This window comes from Seriola lalandi, unplaced genomic scaffold (genome assembly GCF_002814215.2).
Source record: "Seriola lalandi dorsalis isolate HSWRI2012SDOR001 ecotype SW California unplaced genomic scaffold, Sedor1 jcf7180002054944, whole genome shotgun sequence".
Classification (NCBI taxonomy): Eukaryota; Metazoa; Chordata; class Actinopteri; order Carangiformes; family Carangidae; genus Seriola; species Seriola lalandi.
In genome coordinates, this window is record NW_019525495.1 from 482,451 (window position 1) to 506,225 (window position 23,775).

General features: G+C 40.1%; 1 protein-coding gene across 1 annotated transcript in view; it reads left to right on the forward strand.

The window, feature by feature from the left end:
- Positions 1 to 23,775, forward strand: part of slc38a12 (solute carrier family 38 member 12) — a 64,930-nt gene that overhangs the window by 8,826 nt on the left and 32,329 nt on the right. The window contains exons 7-8 of the mRNA XM_023393834.2: positions 7,833 to 7,932; positions 10,397 to 10,493. Of these exons, the coding sequence (XP_023249602.1) occupies positions 7,833 to 7,932; positions 10,397 to 10,493 (197 nt within the window). The remainder of the gene's footprint in view (positions 1 to 7,832; positions 7,933 to 10,396; positions 10,494 to 23,775) is intronic.

Consider the following 23,775-nt stretch of genomic DNA (forward strand, 5'->3'; position numbering starts at 1 on the left):
CTCGTCATCCCCCCTACCCTTGTCTGCTTGCATTACACCGACCGACTCTTCTTAACCCGATGCGAGTGACTCAACAGTCTGCTGCGTCCCTGCTGTCGCAGGAATAAAGGAACAACGAAAGGTCAAAGCTCTGACAACATCATCCGAGCTGACATGTTGTGTGCTTCAGCATTTCACCACTAGGTGGAGCACTCGGCACACATGCACATACACACACAGTATAACGCACGTCCACTCGGCTCATGTTCACACCCACACGTGTGAGCGCACTTGTGCATGCCGTCCTGCAACCCATGCTGTGAAAGCTGCAGTGTGCTCCAATCCATTCGGCCTCTTGTCACTCACTCGACTGTCCTGTCTGTTAAAAGTGAAGTGTTTTTTTTTTTTTTTAAAAAAAAGGCTTTGCTGATGACCTTTCCCTCCATGAAACAGATTGTGTGCAGGTGAGGCACGTGGAGGTATCGATTGGTAATAAGGAAATTAGTTTTATCTCCTCTTCTCACTCGCCCCATGCCATGGGAAAGCGGCCCAGTGACTCTAATCAGAAATGAATTAAACAGGCACAGGACCCAGCACATGCTGAAGGAGGAAACACAGCTCTTTTGTTTATCCTGACAACACTGACCTGCTCAGTTCTGACCTGCTGTGTGTGAGCTCTCGTTTCATGCACGCACTGTGTACAGATAATGAAATGTGACAGCAGAGGCTGGGTATAATTTGACAGTTTTCGATACTAGTGGTGATATGATACCTGAGTTTCATCCCAGTGCCAACATGAAACCTCACTGAAAAATATGAACATTTTCTTTTTTAAAAAGCCATTTAAAAAAAAAACAACACAAGCCAAAGTTCTCAAAATTTAAATGAGCAGAACAACTCTGCTAAAACGATCTGAAATTGTTAAATCTCAAGTTCAAATTGATTTGATCAAAGAATGAATAAAAAAAAAAAAATTACAACTCTGACCTGAGCTTCATGACAGCTTCAGTATGGTTTAGTTTCTGATTCTCAGTGTTGCAAACACATTTCAGTTGGTCCCAAAAAAGGATTTAATTTTGAATTTCATCCTTCATCCACTGATGTAAACAGATGCAGTGAAGGCATTTTTTAATGCAATCTTTGTGCCTTTTGTGCTCCCAAATGTTTTCTTACTCTTATGTCCTTGGAGGATATTATATCACTGCTAATAAATATAATAAATAATGAATAAATTGGGATCTTAATTTGTGTTAGCAAAGTTGTAGACTGTAGACCTTCAGCTGGTCATGTGACCCTGGATGACCTCTGCTTGCTGGGACAAATTATGATTTATGTAAAAACAACCTGCAGACTGGTACTAATGTCACAAACCTACTGGCAACTGGTTGCACAAATGGAGCTGGAGTATATGTCTGAGCTCTGCACAGTTTTACGATTTCCAACAGTCTATGTGTGCGTTAAAGTTCCCATATTTTTTTTAGACTTGCCCTTAGACTTTGAAGTGTTGATCCATAAGAAGATGTATTTGTGGTTTTAGGAACCAAAAACCATCTCAATGTAGTTTTACATCTCTTCTCTCAGGCTTCTTTCTGGAACTCTAGTAACAACAGGTCAGTGAGCCAATCAGAAGAGCAGAGGCTCTGAGTCTCTTTTCTGATTGGCTGACTGTTTTGTGAGTGATCCAATAAAAAATACAGCAGATTTCAGGAAAACACTTAGATAAACCAAATCCTGCAAGGTTGGATGGTGGGTCCAGGTGGGCGGGGCTTGGGGTGTAGCTGAGAGCGGTGACTGTTGTGACATCACAAAGTTCCAGAAGTCCTGACAGCTTGTTTTAAAGCTCAGTTTCTGAATACAGGCTGTGTGCATTTTTCTGTGGACTGAGCGCTTTGATACTTCCACAGTATTAATATAGAACCTAGACCTGCTTTATAATCAAACAACACATGGACATCTACCTCTATACTATATGGCACATTTAATATCTTTATTGTGCAGAAAAGCAACTGGTTCCAGGTCCTCAAATGGTAATTATTTACAGGTTTTCTTGGTCTTCTCTATCAGTTCAAGAAATATCTTTGGGTTTTAAAGTGATTGTTAGACAATACACACTATTTCAATACTGCTTATTGGTTAGTGTGCATTTGGGTTTCATAGTTTGGCACTTCAAATAATCTGCTAAACCTAAGATCAAACACAATCAGGCCGTTGGGAGCTATTTGCACCAAAATGCCTGAAAATGTAAATATGTGACAGCAAACTACTCCAAATAGGCAGAGATTCTGGGTGTGAGGAGACGGATGTTGACATTTGATAACCAGTAGCACTTTTTTTCTTGGAAATCATAGAAAAATAAAATCAGCTGAAGGCAAACTGCAGACTGTACCTCCTTTTACATTCAGCTCTTTCTTAATGGATTTATGGAGCTAATTAACAAGAAAGTGCAAACAAGTCCATTATACTCTGCTAAATTTACAGGACAGCTTTTACACTACCTCCCCACTCTTCACAGGTAATAAACTGTAGGCTTGATTGCACACTGTCTTTCTGCCCTGCACCTTTGCTAGCAATTAAAAGCATCTCATCTTAGAGGGCGTTTGACTTCCTCCTGGGCTGAAATTGACATGGCAGCAGCAGCAGCACCAAGTCAGGTTTGGAATAAGGCCATGGCTATCGTATCAGCCTGACCCGCAGCCACTGACAGGAATGTTGATGGAGGCTGCTTTATTTGCACCACTGTGGAAAAGTGTTACTATAACCTTCACATTGATGATTTGAAAGTTGATTAGAAGACGACTTTGGCTAAAGTCACAAAGAGAGAGAGATTTACAGAGGGCTGTCCTTGCATCAGCATCTTGTCTCAGCTTTTCTTACCTTTGTGATCTGATGCAGTGGTTAACATGGTGGCTGTGCAAACAGCAGGATTGTTTCTTCAACGTGAGCCGTCCTTCCCCTGACATACGGAAGAACCATGGTGGCGAATACTAATTTACTCCACTGTAACCCGGAGCTTGTGGCTTTAATGATAACCAAACATGGGCACATCTATTTTTAATACTTCAGTGACTTTTACTTAAATGTCATACTTGTGCATTGAGAGCACTGGCAAAATGAAATCACGAGTGCCTGAGCCACTGGGAAAATAAATGGACATTTGCTTCATCGTGCCCAATCATTTTCCATAAACCACTACTACAATAGTCTTCAGTGTCAGCTTTTTAAAAGATGCACTTTAATTTCAGGGAGTATGTTATAATGGCTAACTGTGATCAACCCAACAGATCGATATTACAAGCTTAGTCCCAGGATGGAAGTTTGCCCTATGTAATTTTCATTTATTTCTCAAAATGGAACCAAGTGAAGCCTGTTTTGTCATGATTTAGAATCTATTCAGTCAGCTCTGCTTTCTGATGGATTGAAACATAAAGTATATGAAGTAAGTGTTGAAAGTATGTTTGGCTCGAGTGGCACCCTTGGTCTGATAAAGCTGCTGTGAACAGGTGATTTTAGCTTATATGTGCAATCAGCACCAATATCACCTGATGAGGAGTTGCAATACAGAAATGGCAAACGGATGTTAGAGGTAATTGAACATGACTTTGTTTATATTGTACTATCCATGTGTCACGCTCAGTACAAATCTTGGTTAAGGAGCTACTAGTAAGTTTTATTGCTACATTGCTCCATAGCATTAACAGCTGTTTACTTACCAGTCTTGGCAAGAGCTTCAGCCATTGTTGCGTTTACAAGACAAGAGGTTATAACACGTCCTCTGAGTAGTGGTACTTCTTCAAGGCAGCCTGGACACTACACTGACTCGGTATTGGAAAGTGACACGATGGGACGACTAGCCTGCAGCTAGCTGCTTGGCGTGCTAACTTCAATAGAAGAAATATAGTGATAGAAACAAAACAAGAGGGTTGCTTTCCACCTTTGGAGACAGCTCTTGGTGAGTAAAGGAATGAAGTTTTAATGCTGAACCCACGTTTCTTCTAGACTGGTAAGTAAACAGCTGTTAATGCTAACATTAGCTATGTAGCAATAGCAAAAACTTAGTTATAGCTCCTTTAATGGTTAACTTCAATCAAAAAATTGTCACAGATTCAGACCTGACTTTCAGTAATCTATAATTTTAATCATTTAAATAGGTCTAGTGTGGGGATGTCTTCTTTCTATGCCAGAGCCAGACAAATAGAAAAGGTAATAATCATGGATGACGCCACAATACAGGTTATTGTTATGTCGATTTGCACAGATAACACTTTTGAATTGGCATCTTTCTAGAATCGATTTGACAAATGTTAACTGTACCTTGCAACCAATGATTGCTTAGGAGTCGACTGAAAATTATGTTGGGTTGAAGAGAAAACAAAATGGCAATTCATTCCGATTATATTGTTCATCGATAATATCTGTTAAACATGAACACTGGTGGATTTATTTGCTTTTAAATATCTCAAAAATCAGTGTTGTCCTTGATAAATCCAGTCATGGCCAGGCCCTGGCTAAGATCTGGATCTCTCCAAGGATTCTTGGATTTATTCCACTGCCCCTAAACCTTTGATGTACAAAAGTGTTTTTAGTGTCAAAGAGATTCAGTCTAATGGTTTCTGCATTACACATACAGTAAGTTGTGTGTGTACAAGGTAGACCTCAATCAGCCATTTCTATCTCTGTACTGTCCTATTTACTTATTTTTAGAGACGTATATTAATGGTGTTGTTGCCGCTGAGGCTGGCTCAATTTAGATTTGATTTGTTAATGTCTATCTCAGTTCATCATAATTCCACTCTGACATTCCTACAAGAAGCAGAATTTGAATATAAAGAGAGTAGAGATGGTAATGAAGTGAAACTCAAAGTTTAAATTCATTTTGTTCTTTATTTCAGAGGCTTTAGATGTGACCAAGGTTCTAATGAGTCGTTTGTAACCAAACAAGACAATTTAATTTTACAAGGTTTGGAAAAAAATTACAATAACATCCTGTCCTACTCCTATTATGCAGCACACAGAATTAAATCCCTAAATGCAGCAGTATATCAGCACAGTTCAGTCTTTACAAGGTAATAAAACTGCCTTTCCCTATTGTGCACTTAACTAAACAGTGGCCCAGCGGCTTTTTTGTGTAGCTCCTCACAGAGAGGTTGTCAGGTCTGCTGTCAGTCAGAGGCAATGTGCTGATGGATAGTGCTGCATTTCACAGCTACATGAAAGACCGGGCTCCTACGTGAAGACCCATTTTGCTGCATTTTCGCCTGTGGCTCTGGGTAATTGGGAAATATTAGTTACAGTGCCGTGAAGGCCTGCATCCCTGTGGTCATGCAGAGCTCTCGCCTTGCTATCGCTTACCGACAGCAGCAGCAGAGCATAGTACGTCCTGTTTCTGCTAACTGCTACTGAGACACTAATATGCCTCGTGCATGTCGTGCCACAGGAGACTTAACGTGCAGCATAGCGAGGGATTTGTTTCTTCAGCTGATGAGAAGTAAGACTTAGGAAGACTTAATTCTCATTATCTCAACCCTAAAAGATACGGACCATATTTTAACATCATATGCTATCGTATACTGCTAGCATTATCCCATGAACTACTTATATTGTACTTTGCATATAATTTTGCACATAATTAAGCATCGGTGCTAGGGCTGCGCTAAACATTTGAGACTTTTTGAGAATTTTGACACTGATACCAAAGCTTTTGCTAAAAAAATGTGCTTTTATGAACTACAGTTTTTTTAACCTCTCAGCTGTTAAATGTTGTTTATACATATGCAGTCATAGTATACACACATACTTATAGTCTATAATTGACAATAAGCCTGAACAAGTAATCAAAATGTTATTGAAATCACAATATGGTCAATTGGAATATCCGAATCATATAACAAACCATGAATGAAGCGTTGTGGGGCCACAGAGATGCACCGGCCTCCCAATCATATTCTCTGAATGTAAGGGATCATCCTTGTTTGGTACAGAGCCAACAAAAATCACATCATCATTTTTTTTCAGCAAAAATGAAATGAAAAGAATTAGCATTCCGGCTGAAATCATGACTCATATCGCAATCACAATATCTGCCAAAATAATTGTAATATGATTTTTTCTTTTTTTTTTTTTTTTTTTTGTGCATATTTTTCAGCCCTATTTGACAAAATTTTAGACTAAATTAGATTAGATAAATCAGGAACAATGTGATCAAAGAATACAAGATTAAGAATCTGACCAGGTTCAATACTCTGTCTAACTCGATGCAATACAATCTGTAGCCAGAGAGAAAGAATTTGTGTTTCAGTGGCTGAACTGGGAATAAACCAGCAAACATAACCATGGTAACTGCGACAAAACTCACAATCAGAAAGTTCAAATAGAAGTTCTGATTGTATAAAAGTGGTCCTGTCGTACTTTTCACATCATTTGCATCTTATGACTGAAGAGAGACATTCATTTTCAAAATATTGATTAAATTCAAATGAACTGAGGTTGAAGCAGAATCTAAGAAAATCCTTAAATCAGTACGGTCATATCTATCGATTATCTCCTTCAGTGTTGATTAACGCTTTCATTGATTTGTTTTGAAGTTACTTTAAAATGAAATAAAATACATAATCCCAGTATCAAGTAAACATAATATGACTGTATGTCTTCTAATGAGTTTTATCACACTCCTTTGAGGGGTCTCCCTGAAACAACTTCACAGAAACATCCTCAAATATGACGTGCCTAAGGAGACAAGCAGTTTGGCTTATTACACAACCAGCTCTTCCAAAGCTCATCCCTAAAATCCACTCAGCAAATACTGACCTAGAATAGGATCAAGAATATATAATCCCAGTTCTGATCCAGTCATTTAAATGTGAGCAGCTCAATCATAATGGGGCCTGGCATGAAATTAACAGATGAAAGTTAAAGTTTTTTTTTTTTTTGTTTTTCTATTTTCTGATATTTTATAGGCCAAACGATTAAATGAGAAAATAAGCTGCAGTTTAACTGATTGTAAAATAATTAGTTTTAGCTCAGATAAAGTATCAGCTAATTTGGACTTGCAGTACTCTGTTCAGCCTCCAGTCTTAACAGCTTTTTTTTACAACTAGATGAGTGCTTGTTTCTTAGGCTGCCAGTTCCGTATGTTTTCCGCTGTTTGATGGGCCCCCTCAGTGCTTAATTCATAAAAGAATCAGTGTAGCCTGTAAAGCTGTAAATCTGTCACTTTTTATTTCTTTTTAATGGACTCTGTGCTCTAATTTCCTTGGCAGTAATGAATTAACTGAGAGGTCGAGTTGGACAGTTGAACCCCCTTCTGAGAATTGAAGAGCATGATGGATGTGAGGGGCACTGTGATGATCTGACTGCTGGTGAAAGCTTTCGATCTCGGCTTGGCAAAGGCTGCTGGGCAGGGCCTGCCAGTCGTGGGGTGTGTGGATGAAGAGGGAGGGGAGGGGGAGAGGGCGGGGGCAAGACGGTTAAGAGCTTGTCACTGTGGAGAGCAAAGGCTGACGAGGAAAAATTTCCCTCATGGAGTGATTGGTTTTTAAATTCATGCTATTAATATTTTTTCATTGGTCCAATGAGACGTGCCGTCCCAGAAAAAAGGATGAAGGGATGTAATGAGTGGAGGTGTGCAGATGAGGGGGCATTTTAATAGAGATGGTAAAGTTTAACACACATGATGCATCAACCATATTTCACAAAAGTGTTTGGACAGCTGACAAAGTTGAAGAATGTGTTTGCGTGTCACCTCTCAACCTCATGTTACGTCTTGAATCTTCATTTTCATCCACAAACACAAACTTGTCACGTCTCCCTTAGTCATTCATTCATATCTTGATCTTTTTTTCATTTTTGTCTTTCAGTCGGCGTCAATATGTTCTACATCTGCATCATAGTCTATCTGTACGGGGACCTGGCCATCTACGCAGCAGCTGTGCCTATATCGCTAATGGAAGTTGCCTGGTAAGACCAATGTACTCACTTTATCACATTCATTGTCAGTTTTATTGTGAAATAAAATTATATATAGATGGGTTTTATAGATGCTCTCCTTGAAGAACATTTGGAACATTTGCTTCGCTCCGTTTTGGCAAGACAAAGTTAATCTTTCTTCATCTCGCTGGCTCCTCTTGTCCCCCCACACACTTGGGTCCAATTTTCACCCTCTGAACTCAAGATTGAGACAATAAAGCTCTGCTGACAGAGGCCTTTAGGCCTGCTGACCTCTAACTGGTGATCCCGCCGTCTGTGTCTTGTTGACTTGCTTCCAGACAGGTTTTTATTGCAAGTCCGTTGGCCAGACTGGGCGAGAATAAGGTGTTTCATATAGTTAGAGACTCTGCCCGTCAGACCCCCGACCACAGAAATAGCCATTCCCCCTTTAGTGTTGTTTTAGTGAGATGATTTCAGGAGAGTGATGGTTAAAGTTTCTGACAGGGATGTTTTTGATCTTTATAGGCAGTTACGACAACTTTTACTTTTGGAGAAAGTATTATTCAATCTATGACCTTTGCTTAAATTGATGATTTCTTCACTATTTTATATTGCCACTGATTTCCTTAATTGATTCGATTCCAATTCACAAGGTCCCAATTCATTATCGATTCAGTTACAGTTATTTCAGTTACAACATCAATTTTTCTTGGATATGACTGAGATTCTGAGAGAACTAATGCTGTAAATTGTTCCTCCAACCTATTGCATTATTTAAAACATTAATGCTTACATTACGAATGGACCTATAGCAGTTACATTTTGGACACATCTCAACAAATAATAGATGTAATGTTCGTTGTTAATGTACCCCAGTGCCCTGGCTACACTGTGTATGAACAGGTACACATGGCTTCTTGCATATAGATTTGCTTTTTTCCAGCTCTTCACTGTCTAAATAGTTTTTAAATCTGAAATGCAGCCACACATCTGTCTTTAGACTTGCCGCTGACTTCATTGGGATCTCACCTGTCATGTGCAGAGGTATAGTGCTGTTTGTTTATGTACCAAGCGCACCTATGGTGCATGTGCACTGTTAAATTGGGGCTTGTTTCAAAGTTTATGTAACCGCTGCACCTATGGTGGCAAGTTTACATTCATTTATTGATTTGTGTCAAGCAAACGAAGCCGCATTGGAAACATCCATTCAGAGGAGAAGCTGCAGTGCAGGCAGAGGTCAGGCTAAGCTAACAGGCTAGGCTATGAAAACGTAGCTGAGCTAGCTTCCATTTCCAGCAGCACAAGCTGTCCAGGTGGAACAGAGTGAGTAAAAGCATCACAGGCAAAGAAACTGTCAGAAGAGTGAATGATTAGTAAAGATGAAAAGACAGAAAACATCCTTTCACTCATTAACAATTGAATTCACTGAGCAGCTCAGAGGCTACCTGCAGCTACTGGACACTTTTAAGGTGGAATGTTTTCTTGCGTGTTACTCAATGCATGATTGAGGTTTGGAAATCAATCAATACAGAGATTGTGACCATATTTCCTGCATCTTGGCTGGTTGGTGGACGGATACAACCACCAACAAAGCTAATCAAATAATTATTCTAAAATTCCCAAATTACACATAAATATAGGTAAATGTCAGCAGCTGTGCTGTGTGATTGGCTAAACTGACACTAAACATCACGTGTTGTAACCAGTGATTACAGGAAAAATGCATACTCCACGAGTTCTTTGCCAAGCCAGACCCTGACCTGATACTTTATGCTTTTGTCCACTCAACCTGAGCACAATTGATGACAGACTGACACGCAGCTAAATCTCTCATAAATGACACTGTTATCACTGCTTTCATTTGCCCCTGCATCAGTGTTCTTTCATTCCCTGCTTCTCTGAGTTAATTCAAAATAATAAAATCACCTGTGATTTGAAGTGAAAAAGTATAATCTCTATCCTCTTCTTCTAATTGTTGTTGTAACAAAGCCACCCCACCTCATCCTGTCCTGCAGGCACAGTACAGAAGCTGTCTTATCATATTAAATTCTCCTCCACTGTGGTCCAAACCTTGCTAACCTTCCAGCAAGAATAAATGTGAGATGTAACTGAAACATCAAAAGCAGTTTTCTTTGCCTGAGGGCACAAACTGCAGACTTCTTCGCAGCATGAGAAGAACCAGATGATTTAACTAAAGCTCGCTTTGTCACGAAGCAGTGATAGGCTTTGTGACTGTTTGTAAGTGATGCCCTTCAAGTTTTGACAACCTCTGCTGCACCTCAGCTTTTCCTTTAGCTGATTAATCTCATTGTGTCTTTTTATGATGCGTAAACCAGGACATTTTAGGTGCCAATCTGTTATGAGAGTTCAGACTATAGATTTAAAAGAGCAGAGGGGATGATCCGGTGTGTGCATCAGTCTCAGATGGCATTATCTCACAAGGTTGGGTGTTAAACATTAAGCTGTGTTTGTTTGTCTTTCTGTTGCTCTGCAGTGGAAACCACTCCTGCAGCGCGGGAAGTGTGAAGTACAATGATACAGACCCTTGCTGGGGCTCCGTCACAAGGAAAGATGCGTACAGGGTGTTTCTGGTAAGTGCTGATTCCTTATCTCAGCAGCATTCACCTCTCTCCAACTCCTTTCTTCTTACCTCATAGTCTGCAGGACTACTTCTCTAGTGCTAACACCAGCTGGTCAAGATGAGCTTAACTTTTAAAGATCCCATATAGTATAGAGGTAGATGTCCATGTGTTGTTTGATTATAGATCAGGTCTAGGTTCTATATAAATACTGTGAAAGTATCAAAGCGCTCAGTCCACAGAGAAATGCACACAGCCAGTATTCAGGAACTGAGCCCTAAAACCAGCTGTCGGGACATCTGTAACTTTGTGATGTCACAACAAAGCACTCACTGCTCTCAGCTACACCCCAAGTCCCACCCACCTGGACCCACCATCCAACCTTGCAGGATTTGGTTTGTCTGAGTGTTGATGAATGAAGTTGATGATGCTGAAATCTGTTTTGTTTTTATTCAATTACTCAGAAAACTGTCAGCCAATCAGAAGAGAGCCTCTGATCCTCTCTTCTGATTGGCTGACAGACCTTTTGTTACTAGAGCTCCAGAGAGAAGCCTGAGAGAGGAGATTTAAAAATACACTGGTGGTTTTTGGTTCTTAAAACCAAAAATATATCTCTTTTATTGACCACTAGTTATTTTCTCCCCAACAACTACAAGAAATTTAATATATTTGCAATTTGAAAACCTTTTAAGACAACATTTAAATGTTAGAACTGGGGCCAGAGTCTGTGGTGAACAGGCACATCTGCTCTCAACTAATCTGACAAATTAGCATTATTGACTAATTAATGAATATATTTATAAACTGACATACCAGAATCCACATTTTGAATTGCTAACTGTCAATCCCAGCAGTTCAAATGACAACTTTCAGCAGCAAATTTTATCATCTGTAGCTAATTAATGTTAATTCCATGAATTGGCCTAATGCCAAAATAAAACTGTTGGCAGCTGTCTGGTTGTTGTACTCTCTGCAGACCACTGTCTTTCCTTGTTTAGACTCCCCCAAAAATGTTAATAAAAGAGAGGAGCGCTCTGCTTGTTATTCCTCCACGCCAGCGACAGCCAGAGCCGGAGGCATATTGTTTTTGGGTTGTCCATCCGTCCCATTCTCATGGACACGGTATCTCAATAAGGCCTTCCTCGAGGAAAACACTTTTTAGCCATTACTCAAAACTTCACATGGCAATCATGAAACAAATTTCATGGTTAATATTTTATATGACTCTGGATAAACAGGGATGTAACCTGAAACTAGTCTGATTGGCAGAGGCAGACAACCACAAGGCGGTAAATCTATGTTGATACTTTAAAGGACCAACAGAGTGAAAAGATCCAGGTGATCTAGTCATGTCATATTCTGACAGTTAATTACCTAGTTGTCAAGTATGAATGACCATCAGCTTGCTTAAAGACAGAATGCATTAAAGTAATAAAAGACAGCAAAGCAATAAAATCCTGCAAAAACTTGAGAAAAGATCATTGAGAGATAAAAGAGATGATACTGGTTGTAAAAACACCTGATAGTAGTAAAAGCAATTTTAAAACATAAAAACCATGAAGCAATATAAAAGAGGGTTGATTTAATTAAAAGCAAGACCATAAAAATAAGTTCTGAATATATCAACAGAGGTTCGTGGTGGGACTATATTCCAAATTTTCAGTGCATAGCTGCGAAAGCTGCTTCACCGCATGTTTATTTGTGCCACTTTTAGCAAACCAGCGTTAAGCGACCAAATTGAGTGGTTTGGAACACACTCCAGGCAACATGAAAGATACGAAGGTGCTTGACCGATTTTGGTTTTAAAAACAAGTAAAGGAATTTAAAAATCTCTCCTCAACGTTACAGGTAGCCAGTGCAATGACGCTAACACTGGTGTAATATAGTGTCTATGTGTAGTTTTTCAAAATTCTGAATGAGTTGCAGCTAATCAAAGCACAGTCCAGTGGTCAATAAAATCATCTGCTTTTTTAAAGGTCCCATATTTTACACTTCTCTTGTGTTTTACTTGAAGTGTTCATCCATAAGAAGATACATTTGTGGTTTTAAGAACCAAAAACCATCTTAATGTAGTTTTAGATCTCCTCTGTCAAGCCTCTCTCTGGAACAGGTCAGTGAGCCAATCAGAAGAAGGAAGCCTCTCTTCTGACTGGCTGACTGTTTTTTTTTTTCAGGTAAACACGAACATTACATCTGAGAAGCCAAATCCTGCAAGGGTTGGATGGTGGGTCCAGGTGGGCGGGACTTGGGGCATGGCTGAGGGCGGTGACTATTTTGTTGTGACATCACAAAGTTCCAAAAGTCCTGACGGCTCTTTTTAAGGCTCGGTTTCTGAATACAGGCTGTGTGCATTTCTCTGTGGACTGAACACTTGGATACCTTTACAGTATCAATATTGAACCTAGACCTTCTTTATAATCAAACAACACATGGACATCTACCTTTATACTATATGAGACCATTAAAGCATGTGTAAGCAGGGAAAAGTCAATTCCAGCATGCAGTTGTTTATTGCTACTGTAGATGATTTTTCATTTATAAAATCATGCTTGTGCTGTGGTGCTATAGCAGTGAGGTATTTCCACCGTTGTATGTCATTCAAGTTGTGAAAGACGGTGAGCTATGATTGGTCAGGGTACAACATGTAGTCTGCCAAGTTTCTCTTCCAACTCATGACAAAAATTTATAACCCAACAATCCTTAAATCTGAGACAGTGATCATCAATAAGACACAAATTTTTTATAGTTGATCCCGGCATTATAGGTCCCATGATGCTTAATTACAAGTCAAGATACCAGTTGAAAAAGAGAGACAGTATCAGTTCCTGCACTGAACTGTTTTGACATATTTATAAAAACAAGGTTAAAATGTTGGAACAATGTAAGTACAGCTTTATTCCCACAGGGGATTTCTCCTCTTTGAACACTACAGTGATGCAGCTGCTGTAAGAATATACTTCTGACCCAGCACAGCTGTGCACACATTTCTGTAAAAGGTGTAATGGGCCAAGCCTCGCCTGCATTTCTGTCAGATTCAGTTCAGACTTTTTCTGTACTCTGTGTCCCTAACACCCTACGTCTGCGGCCCACAGGAATTGTATGTGTCCTTGAAGTCTAGAGCCAGCCAAACGCTGTGTGTGATTTCCACTCGAGCTTTAACTCTGCACGGCGACAGTGATAGATGTCCTGATCTCCTCCTGTGTAATTTCTCAGCCTCTGCGCTCTCTCCTTCCTAGCCTTGCTTATATTTTAATGAAATGAGCCGACTTCAAATAATTTGCCAAAAAATGAACTTTACTTTCCTTTATCTCCTGCGGGATAAGCCTCTTAGTGTATGTACGCAAACTGAAATAATGCTGATTTGTAATCTCCGGTCAACTTGTTTCCACTTGCAGTTTTGCAGACTAATTTCCCAGTTTCATCATGACTGCTAAGGGAAATAGATATATAACAGGGAACAACGTTTTTACCAGTCGACACTGACAAATAATGTCCTGTTCTGACCTTTTTCTCCAATTATACTGATACTCAGTTTTGGCCGTACAAGTTCTGCTCCAATACCAGTGGGCTTTTTTTTTTTTTTTTCCAAAGTTAAAATGTGAAACCTCTCCGTGTGGCACTGATTAGAACCATTCTTTTGTGAATAAGGTAAAAGCAGCAACCTCCAGGGCTGAAAAATTAAGACAACACTGCAGTTCCTCTAATGACCACCAGAGTCTGGCTCAATCCCCTTAGACTCCCATGTCTAACTTTAAAGCAGAAATAAACATGTTTACAGTCTGGTACAAAAAACTGTTTTGGTCTATATAGCTTTGTATTTCTTCCTTCATGGCAACTGTTTATATAACTCACCTATTTACATTTTATTATGGCTTCAAATTCTGCATAACTGAGGGCGTGGCCTCTTTGAGTGGGTGAGTGTATGCTTGCTACAAAGCAGCATGCACCAAAGTCTTACCCCACCTCTTTGCCCATTTTTGGATTAGCTGGGAGTTAGGGGCGGAGTCAGGCACTGCTAAAACGGCGACCGCGGAGAAGCTCACTCTGAGCTTCAAAACCGCTCTTCAGAAACCTGCAGGTGACGTCATAGGAGGTTTATACACTAACATGCTTTGTGGGGTTGCTGGTGTTAGGAACAGATACAGGCTTTTCAAACCTCCTGAATTACATGCTTCTGCTTCTCCTCACCAAAATCACTTCATCATGCTTTAACCACATAGCTGTCTGCTGTGTCTTTTTGAACTCCAGTCGTTAAAAGTATGTCATTAATAAGATTAAACACCAGCTTTTGTTTTGAGCTGGTCTCCTTTACCAACTGTAGTTAAATATGTATTAAAATGATTTAACCCAGAAGGACCACCTGAACAAAAAGAACAGAAACCTCTTACAGTAGATCTACTCATAGAAAAGATATATATTGATAATGTCAGCTAACCACAAATGTCCCTGTCAGCATTTCCAGTTTCATAATAAAGGCCTACTGTTGCCTTCACATTAAAATGCATTGATTGTGCGGCCGTGCATCGAATACCAGGGGCAGCAAAATGAATGAACCAGAGCAGAAATGTATATTAAATGACCAATATCCTGTTGGCTTTATAAGGTCACTATCAGCAGACTGTGCAGCTTCAATGATGTTTTTCACAGTAATATTTTCTAATGAATTTGTAAAACTATGATGTCATGATGAGAAGTACTTGATGTGTCATTATTTTAATCAAGTAATTAGTGTCTCTTTGCTGTGGACTTCTCTTTGTCTCATGCCAAGTAAGCCAACAAATGAACTTGTTTTCCATTTTCTAATTTGTTTCCTAAACATTTATCTCAAGTAATTTTGCACATATATATATATATATATATATATATATATATATGTTACTGCTTGTCATGACATTTTATAACTTATATTGTTGAGATTTTATTTGCTTAGTCTCAAAACTGCACAGTTTGGCATTGCAGTAGTCTTTGTTTGTATCTTGTTTCAACAGTGAAGATGTTGCTGCTGAACAAAAGATTTGATTGTCATAATTTAAATATTGCTGCACATGGATATTTCTCAGATGGTTTCTGAGGATTTTTTTTCCATCTTCTAATTGACATTGTCAGTTTTTTCATGGTATTCTTTTATATTTTTTACGCTAGAAATCTTTATCATTTCTCCAGTCACTAAGCTGTGATGAAACATTCAGTAAGTGCTGTTAGAGTGCGGCACAGTGGCCGGACTAGCTCGTCACTCCACTCTGTGTATGCGCCCTCACTGGGACACAGGCTCTGGCCTAAAGACACTGCCCAGACTCTGAATGATGAGTCTAAATAATTGACTGTTTCTCATCAGGTGGGCTCTACCCTGTGGAAAGAGCAATCAAAACCTGGACCCAACCAGGATCCACCTGGGCTCCTTTATAATCTCAGGGTTAAATTGTGAGCTGAGCGGCAAGGACAAGGTGCCCTTCTTCCACACTGTTGTCCATTTCTGTAATGGACCATTTTCACTCAGGTCTTCCTGAGGTACAGACTTTCAGGGGTTCACTAAGGGAAGCCATGCTCAAAATTGCTAGCTGAAAAATATACACTTTTATTATGACCTCTGTTGGTTTTTTTTTTTTTTGGAAGGTGTGTGTTTACATGTTTAAAGGCATGATGGGAGAATATGTGGGAAATTGCAGAATGTTGTTAGGGCAATAATATTTGCCATCAGCCTCTCTTCTGATTGGCTTACTGTTTTCTGAGTAATCTAATGAAAATATAGATTTCAGGTAAAGACTCTGTGAAACCAAATCCTGCAAGGTTGGATGGTGGGTCCATGTGGGCGAGGTTTGTTGTGACATCACAAAGTTCCAGAAATCCTGACAGCTGGTTTTAAGGCTCAGTTTCTGAATACAGGCTGTGTGCATTTCTCTGTGGACTGAGGCTTTGATACTTTCACAGTATTAATATAGAACCTAGATCTGCTTTATAATCAAACAACACATTGAAACATACCTTTGTACTATATGGACCTTTAATAAACACCAATGGATACCTGTAGCAGTGTTCGGACCATGCAGTGGAAAGGGAGCTGCTTGGTTGCAGGGACTCACTGAGAGTGATGCTAGAGACGTTACTGCAGCCATAACATTTTTAGAGTTTGGAAAATGTTGAGAGATTAAAGAGCAGCCTGATTATGGTGTTGCTCTAAAGAGCTTTAATCCCTGTGTGGGTGATTGGTGCTGAGAGAGGGAAAGAGACGCAAAGAGTAGACAGGAAAGGGAGGCTGATTTCAGAGTGATGCAGACTGAGGACAGCGGTTGTTGTACTGGTGGACAGCTTTCCCTTGTGAGTCCTCCAGGATAAATTGTTGTCCACAGGAGTTAAAATGCCTTTACTCACTCCTTTCCTGCCTCTGGACTTCATCTTGATATGAAAACCTGTGGATGTATTTGAGCATCTGTCTGCCTCACAGGCCCACATGTCGAGAGTCACCACAGATATGTTACAGTGAATCACATATCAGGCTTCAACTAACTAAAAAAGTGAAAAATGCGTATTGCAAGTTTCCAAAGCCCAAGCTGGTACCTTTTTTTAAATTGATATTTTTTGTCCAACCAGCAATCCAAAACCGAAAGATATTCAGTTCACATTGATAGAAAACAGCAAAAAGCAGCAAGTCCATAAACTCAGTAAGATATAAAAATGACTTTTTTACTTGTTAAATGACTTCAACAATGAATCCTCAGAATTGTTGCTGATAATTTTTCTGACAATTAATAGACTTTTCATTTCAGCTGTAATCCATCTCACCCCTAAAAACAGACAGTTTAACAGCCGGGGGTTTTAACAGAGCTTCGTGTCCGTTGACCTTATTCTGTGGTGGCATCTCCTCTGTGAGGACGTGGTGTTCTCAGATTTTACAGGTGAACCTCTCCAAACCATTTTGGCAGGTTTCCTCCAGACGGTTGCACCGCAGTGTTTTGGGGGGGGGGGGGTCTTTGTTCACAGTGGACAACAGACTGTGAGTTATTTTTAGGTTTGAGAACAGCTGTCCCTGTGCATCTGAGTAGATCTTTACCCAACAGCACTACGGCAACAACAATGAGAAAAACATCCTGCCTTAAACCCAGTTTATTTTTGAGTTTGTTATCAATAACTTCAGTGTGCGTGCATCAGCCCAGTGTTTTCTTTCAACCTGTTGCTCCCAGTGTCTTGGACTGAGAGTTGCTTTCTTTATTGCCTGACCCTTGTTTCTCACTTTAACGCATGAATGGCATGATTGAATTTAGTGTGTTTTCAGGCATCACAGTTTCTTTTTTAGTTCCACACCTCAAGCCCGTTTCCCCTCATCATGTGTCAGTCACATCAACTGAGTGTCAGTCCTGACACCGACACCCAGCCTATAGGGACACGGAGATAAATGTGTGGTTTCCTTAAAGTTAAATTAGCTGGATTCTGCCTGTGATCTTCTCAGTGCATCTGTCCAGTTCTGTCATGTTGAGTTTTACTCAGCCTTCCACAAGCAAATGTAGAGTGATGTGATATTGTAATCTTAACATGAAGCTCTCATTATAGCAGACGTTTACATTTTTATAAAGACCTGAATTCACATAGAGGCTAATTACTTGATGATAATAAGGCCTGAAGCAGCCCAGTTGATATTTCATCTTTTGACTTAATCAGTATTGACTTCACACAGCAGCACTGTCAGCTGTGGACATGCCATGACAGCCATTTTCTTCATCCAAGGTTCTGGAAGCTCTTAAGAGGATCAATTGACCGTGATTCGCTCTGCTGCTGATTGATTCTCATGTCCTCTGCCTGGGTGAACAGCTGAGGGCTTTTCTCCCAATATCTACAATATTTGTTGGCTTTGGGGGTGTGAAAGGGAGATGATGGAGGCCGTTGCATAACAGAGCCCTCAGTGTTGATCCTGGCCCTTTACACAGCTTTGATTGAAAAGATTAAGGGCCTGTGCAACAGTGGAGCCGTTGTGTTTTTTTTTTTTTTTTTTTCAGCTCCAGTAGAGATTCCCAAGACCTCAATTAAACTTCTCTGTCCTTGATTGTCCCCTGCTAAGTTTTCTTTTTGAATTTCACTGCAGGGGCTTTGTCACAGTGGCTAGCCAAGCAGTGGTCGGTACACTCCACCCTGCTGGACGAGCGGGTACAATTTAAATGGCTGATTTATTGTTCTCCCAGTGTGTGGGAAGTGATGGAAAATCAATGCAGTATATGAGGTCAAAGGCAGACGATGCTTACACTGCATTGTTCACTTTTATCTTCATGCAGATGTTTCAATTACAGTGTGTGTCTATTAAGCCTACACTGTCTCATGTATTGAAATAATTTTAAGCACAGGTAAAGTTGTTGCTCGTCCCCCAAGAGTACAGAAATGACCCACCCTGCCATTTTCCTCAATACAGACTTGATTGATTAATTAACTGACTAATAAAGATTTATTCCAAGAGGAGTTTGAGTGACCTTGATGACTGTTCCCTGTGGAGGCCATCTTTTTACTGCAGTGTTTTATACACACGGCTAACTGCACCCACACTGTGAGGCACATAAAGTTTGTACAGAAAGAGAGTTTGTTTTTCTCCGCGACCACAAACACTAGAGAGAAATGTTGAGAGAAGAAAGGCTGGTGTAAGTTGTGAATTTTCACACGTCAGCAAGAGAAACAAAAACAGGAGTTTATCATTCAGCTTAAATACAGTGGAGACCGCTTCTATGGATCTAAGAGAATCATTCCAATACAAATGCTGTTTAAATAATTGGCTTATAGTAATCGTGTATTCTTCTTACAGTGTTCATTTTGGTTCTTCTCATACATGAAAACATATGTAACCCATAGCGGGTTTTTTAGCCACTCTGTCCTATGCTCAGAGTCTTCTGACTTATTAGTAAGAGGTTTTTGGTGCCACAGTGACCATCCCTGCATGCTCTCCCGACATAAGTTCACTGTATGTAAATGTGTGTACGTGCGCTTGCGCTCCATGTTGACATCTTCACCGCTGTAGCTTAGTGAGTTATTTTTGCCTGCCGTTCCTGCTCTGCTCATGTTTCCGGACTTTTGCAGTGTGTAATTATCGGCCCAGCTCTCTCGCGGCAGCAGATGTCTTACGTGAGTGGAGTGTAATGATTTCACCCTGACCACTCAGACCAGGCCTGGAGCAGGACAGTAAAGGGGCGAAGATGTCTGTATCATTACTTTATATTTATTTAATGAATATACAAATATCAATTAGGTGGTAATCTGCATGTGAGGAAAAAAACTTGGTCAAAATAATCATCCACTTATAGTGATCAGTTGGACTCAGACAGGCATGATCACTGTAGGCGGTTTCCACTGTAATGCTCCCACATGATTACAAATTGTAGGTTCTACAAGTGTTATAGGTCCCATATAGTACAAAGGTAGATGTCCATGTGTTGTTTGATTATAAAGCAGGTCTAGGTTCTATATTAATACTGTGAAAGTATCAAAGCCTCAGTCCACAGAGAAATGCATACAGCCTGTATTCAGACACTGAGCCTTAAAATGTGCCGTCAGGACTTCTGGAACCTGTTACTAGAGATTGTTTTTGGTTCTTAAAACCACAAATATATTTTCTTATGGATCAACACTTCAAATAAAGACAGGAGAAGAGGAAAATATAAAAAAGCTGATTATCTTATTGACCTGGTTCTTATCTTCCAAACAACTGCAAGAAATTCAATATATTTGCAATTTGAAAACCTAAAATATAAAAATAAAACACAGGAAAAGTTTAAATTATGGACCTTTAAAACCTGTCAGGTTGTCTGACTATTTTTGTTTCGTCTCCTGTTGGACCTTATTTAATTGATTTTGCAACGTACCCAGAACTCATCATGTGTGTTGTATTTAGTTATATGAAACTGAAAGTTTGAAAGAAACAGATGAGAAACCAGACCACATTTTTATCCTCCTGGTAAAACACTAATAGCTGGAAGTTTCATATTTTTCCACGCTCATACTATTTAAATACCTATACCAGATGAACTTTACGTACCTGAGTGCAGGGACTCGGGATCAGGATTAGCCTCCATTCCCATCTACAGAAAGGAGTATACATATATACATATACATATACAGTGCAGTCGAGTGGCAGCGACTTTCCCAGTCAGGGCTGGGTCTGTGGGGAGATGACAGTACAGATGGTTTAATAGAGATTATCACAGCAGGAAGAAGTGTTTGAGCTGCGATCCACACGGGGGGACTCCACTCCACACAACAGCAGGAAGCTGTATCAGAGCAGCGGATCAGGGCTGGGGAGGAGATGCTCGATGCTGCTGGCACTCGAATGACTGGTGGTGACTGGTGATGAGGGAGCAGTTGTCAAGGAGACACAGAGTTCATGCAGGAATAACTGACAGACCTTTTCTTTTTAAATTTAGCTTTTTATTCAGCCCATTTTGTTGCAGTCTGATAATCTGAATGATTCATTATGACGAGTTGTTTATATTAGATAACGTGCACTGTACACTAATGCATCATGCTTTTCCTCAACAGTAATACAGCTTTTTTTCAAACTAAAGTCTTAACAGATATTATCATTTTCAAGGGCACCATAAGTGTGTGTGTGTGTGTGGCCCTGATGACACTGCGCTTTCAACAAAACAACAGCATCGTTCATTTCAGAAAATGCACAAAAATTACTTGAATGTTTACATTCAAGCGATAAAACCCTCTGGCAGCCACATTAATTACTCGCACTCAGTAATTACTCTTGTTTGTCAGCATCACAGGAGGAAATAGTGTGACGCTGTTACAGAGCCATACAACCAACCAAAGAGGAGGTCGGAAAAGATGGATGACATTGCCACCACAATGTAACTGTCTGTATGAATGTAATTTCTAGGGAGACGAGGTTAAGTTACCTCAAACCTAGTTAGGCTTTTCTGCACTGTCAGTTCTTGCTCCTCTTTCACCACCATTCAAACACATAAGATTTGTGACAATTGTTTCATGTGACACAGTTGTTAGTCTCCGTCTCTCCTTGGAGGGTAAGGTGAAGTTAACGCACTTTACTGCTTTAACAAGGTGGACCGCAACAGCAGGGCCAGCCTTGGAATCTGAGTGATGACATTTCCGACATTTATCAGCTGAATGCCACCTGACTCAGGTGGAGTTTCTGGTTCAAACAGGTTCTATTAGGGGGCTGTTTACGCCGTGTTGCCAACTTAGCACATTGTCACCAGATTTAGAGACTTTTTTCCAAACAGACTGGGTATAGACCTGGTTCATGACTGGACCGTGTATGGATGCCAACTGGGGGCTGCGCCTCTTGTAAGGGGCAGTCTACCGAGCCGCTCTGGTTTCCTGGCTTCTCGGGAACTGCAAGATAGAGGAGGAGCACTTCCAATACACTGAGCCTTGCCTCCATTACGGCAAATAAACTACTTTCATTACATGTATCATTATTAATAAAGGAGGCTGAGTAACTAAACATAAGACAGACTGCAGATCTGAATAGCATGTGAACAACAGAAACACCAACAACAGCAATAAAAGCCCTATTAAGAAATAAAGGCTTTTGGTCCACTAACGTGCTATAGGGCTTTTAATTGGAAATGATACAGGAAATGTTGAGTTTGTATAAACATTTGATGCGGTAACTTTAACACAGCAAAAGGGAGTGAATGAAAACGAGGCTTTGTACTAAAATACTGCTCTGACCAACTCTACATACCAAACAGAGGGAGTCAGACAAAAAGACCTGCCACTAATAAAAGTCTGTTTCGTTCTGGAGTTGAAGTAAATAAAGACTAAACTATCGTGGATCCCAGAAGGAGGCTGTGATCTGAGCGAGAGACTAAATAAGAAAAATAGTCCGTCTCTCCTAACTTTCTCTCTGATCATTAACAGTAAATACAACTGAAATCACAGTGCAGTCATTGTCTTTGGTGAGTTTGTCAGATGACGTTGTGGTTATAAAATCAGGATTTGACAGACATGTACTCGACTTTGACCACAGAGGGGGGGGGGGACAAATCTACATGCCGAACATGAGGAGTGTGAAGCTAGTTATCCGCTACAAGGGCGTCCCAGAGTGTTGTAGCGGTCTCACTTGCTGAAGGCAAATGAACGTGATTTCCATGAAATAGATGGCGGTTCACGGCCATATTTAAAATGCAGACAGTTTAACAATAGCTGTCCTCATTGAGACCCAACCAGTGTAACCTTGAGCTCAGTGCGCGTCCGGCTGCATATTTGTGGGTTTGTATGCTACAGTTTGTCGCTGTAGCAGCAGAGCACCTCAGTGCCTTCCTGAAAGGATTGGGTAGGTAGGTCATGCTGCTCTCTAGTCGCTCCTCAGGGAGCAGCTGCTTAAGTGCTGTCCACGGACCCACTGTGCCCTTTTCTAAAGTGGGAAATAAAATATCCACTCATTTTCTTTTTCAATTACATCTTGACGTATCGAACATGCAGAAAACAGTTTCTTTGTTGATTTATTCTTTTATTTTTTCCTAAGGTCTTTAATCTGTTTAATTTGGGAGGGAAGTGTGGTGTACTGTAACGCAGTCTCCCTCCTGTTCTTCCTCCTCCCTCCTCTCTGTCTACCCTTTTACAATAGTGGGGGTGATGGGTGACGTGAAATAGCCATCGTCCTATTAAACCACCGGCAAATTATCATTTCTCATTTCCTCCCCTGATATGTCCGAAGCCTGTCATAAATCTTCACTGTGTGCTGTTGCTCGTTTTTTTTTTTTTTTTTTAGCATGGGAGGCGTGTAATGGTTTCCTTTTTGAGGAGCAGAGCTGCATATTATGGCTTTTAATTAGGCAAATGTCTTGGAAACAGGAGCTTACTCAAAGTCATAAAGTCTTCAGCAAGTAGATGCTCATCAGTGTTTACTTACAAGTGACTTCTAAAAGGATTAATGCCTGTGAATGCATGTTTTTATCAACCACGTTATTAAAATTGAATTGAATTGAAATTGAAAGTGCAGTCCATTTACAATATAGAATAATATTTAACACGATGAGATTAAATAATATTATATATTATTAAAGATTAAACCAGTTGTTCCCAACCTGTTTGGGGTCCCTCATCACATTTGAGATTTCTGAGTTGTTTGAAGTTCCACGTGGCTTCATGAGGTCAATGTTCCGACAATTCCCGCCAAAATAAAACAGATTAGAGAAAAGGAATACCTGGTCTGAAACCACCGGACTCAACACTAATTAAGTTGAAAATTCAAAAGACGTCTTAACAAAGTTTGTCTAATGAAAGATGCTATTGGATTGTATCATGGGAAATGTAGGATACAGTGTTTTTGGAGTTTGAATAAAACAGT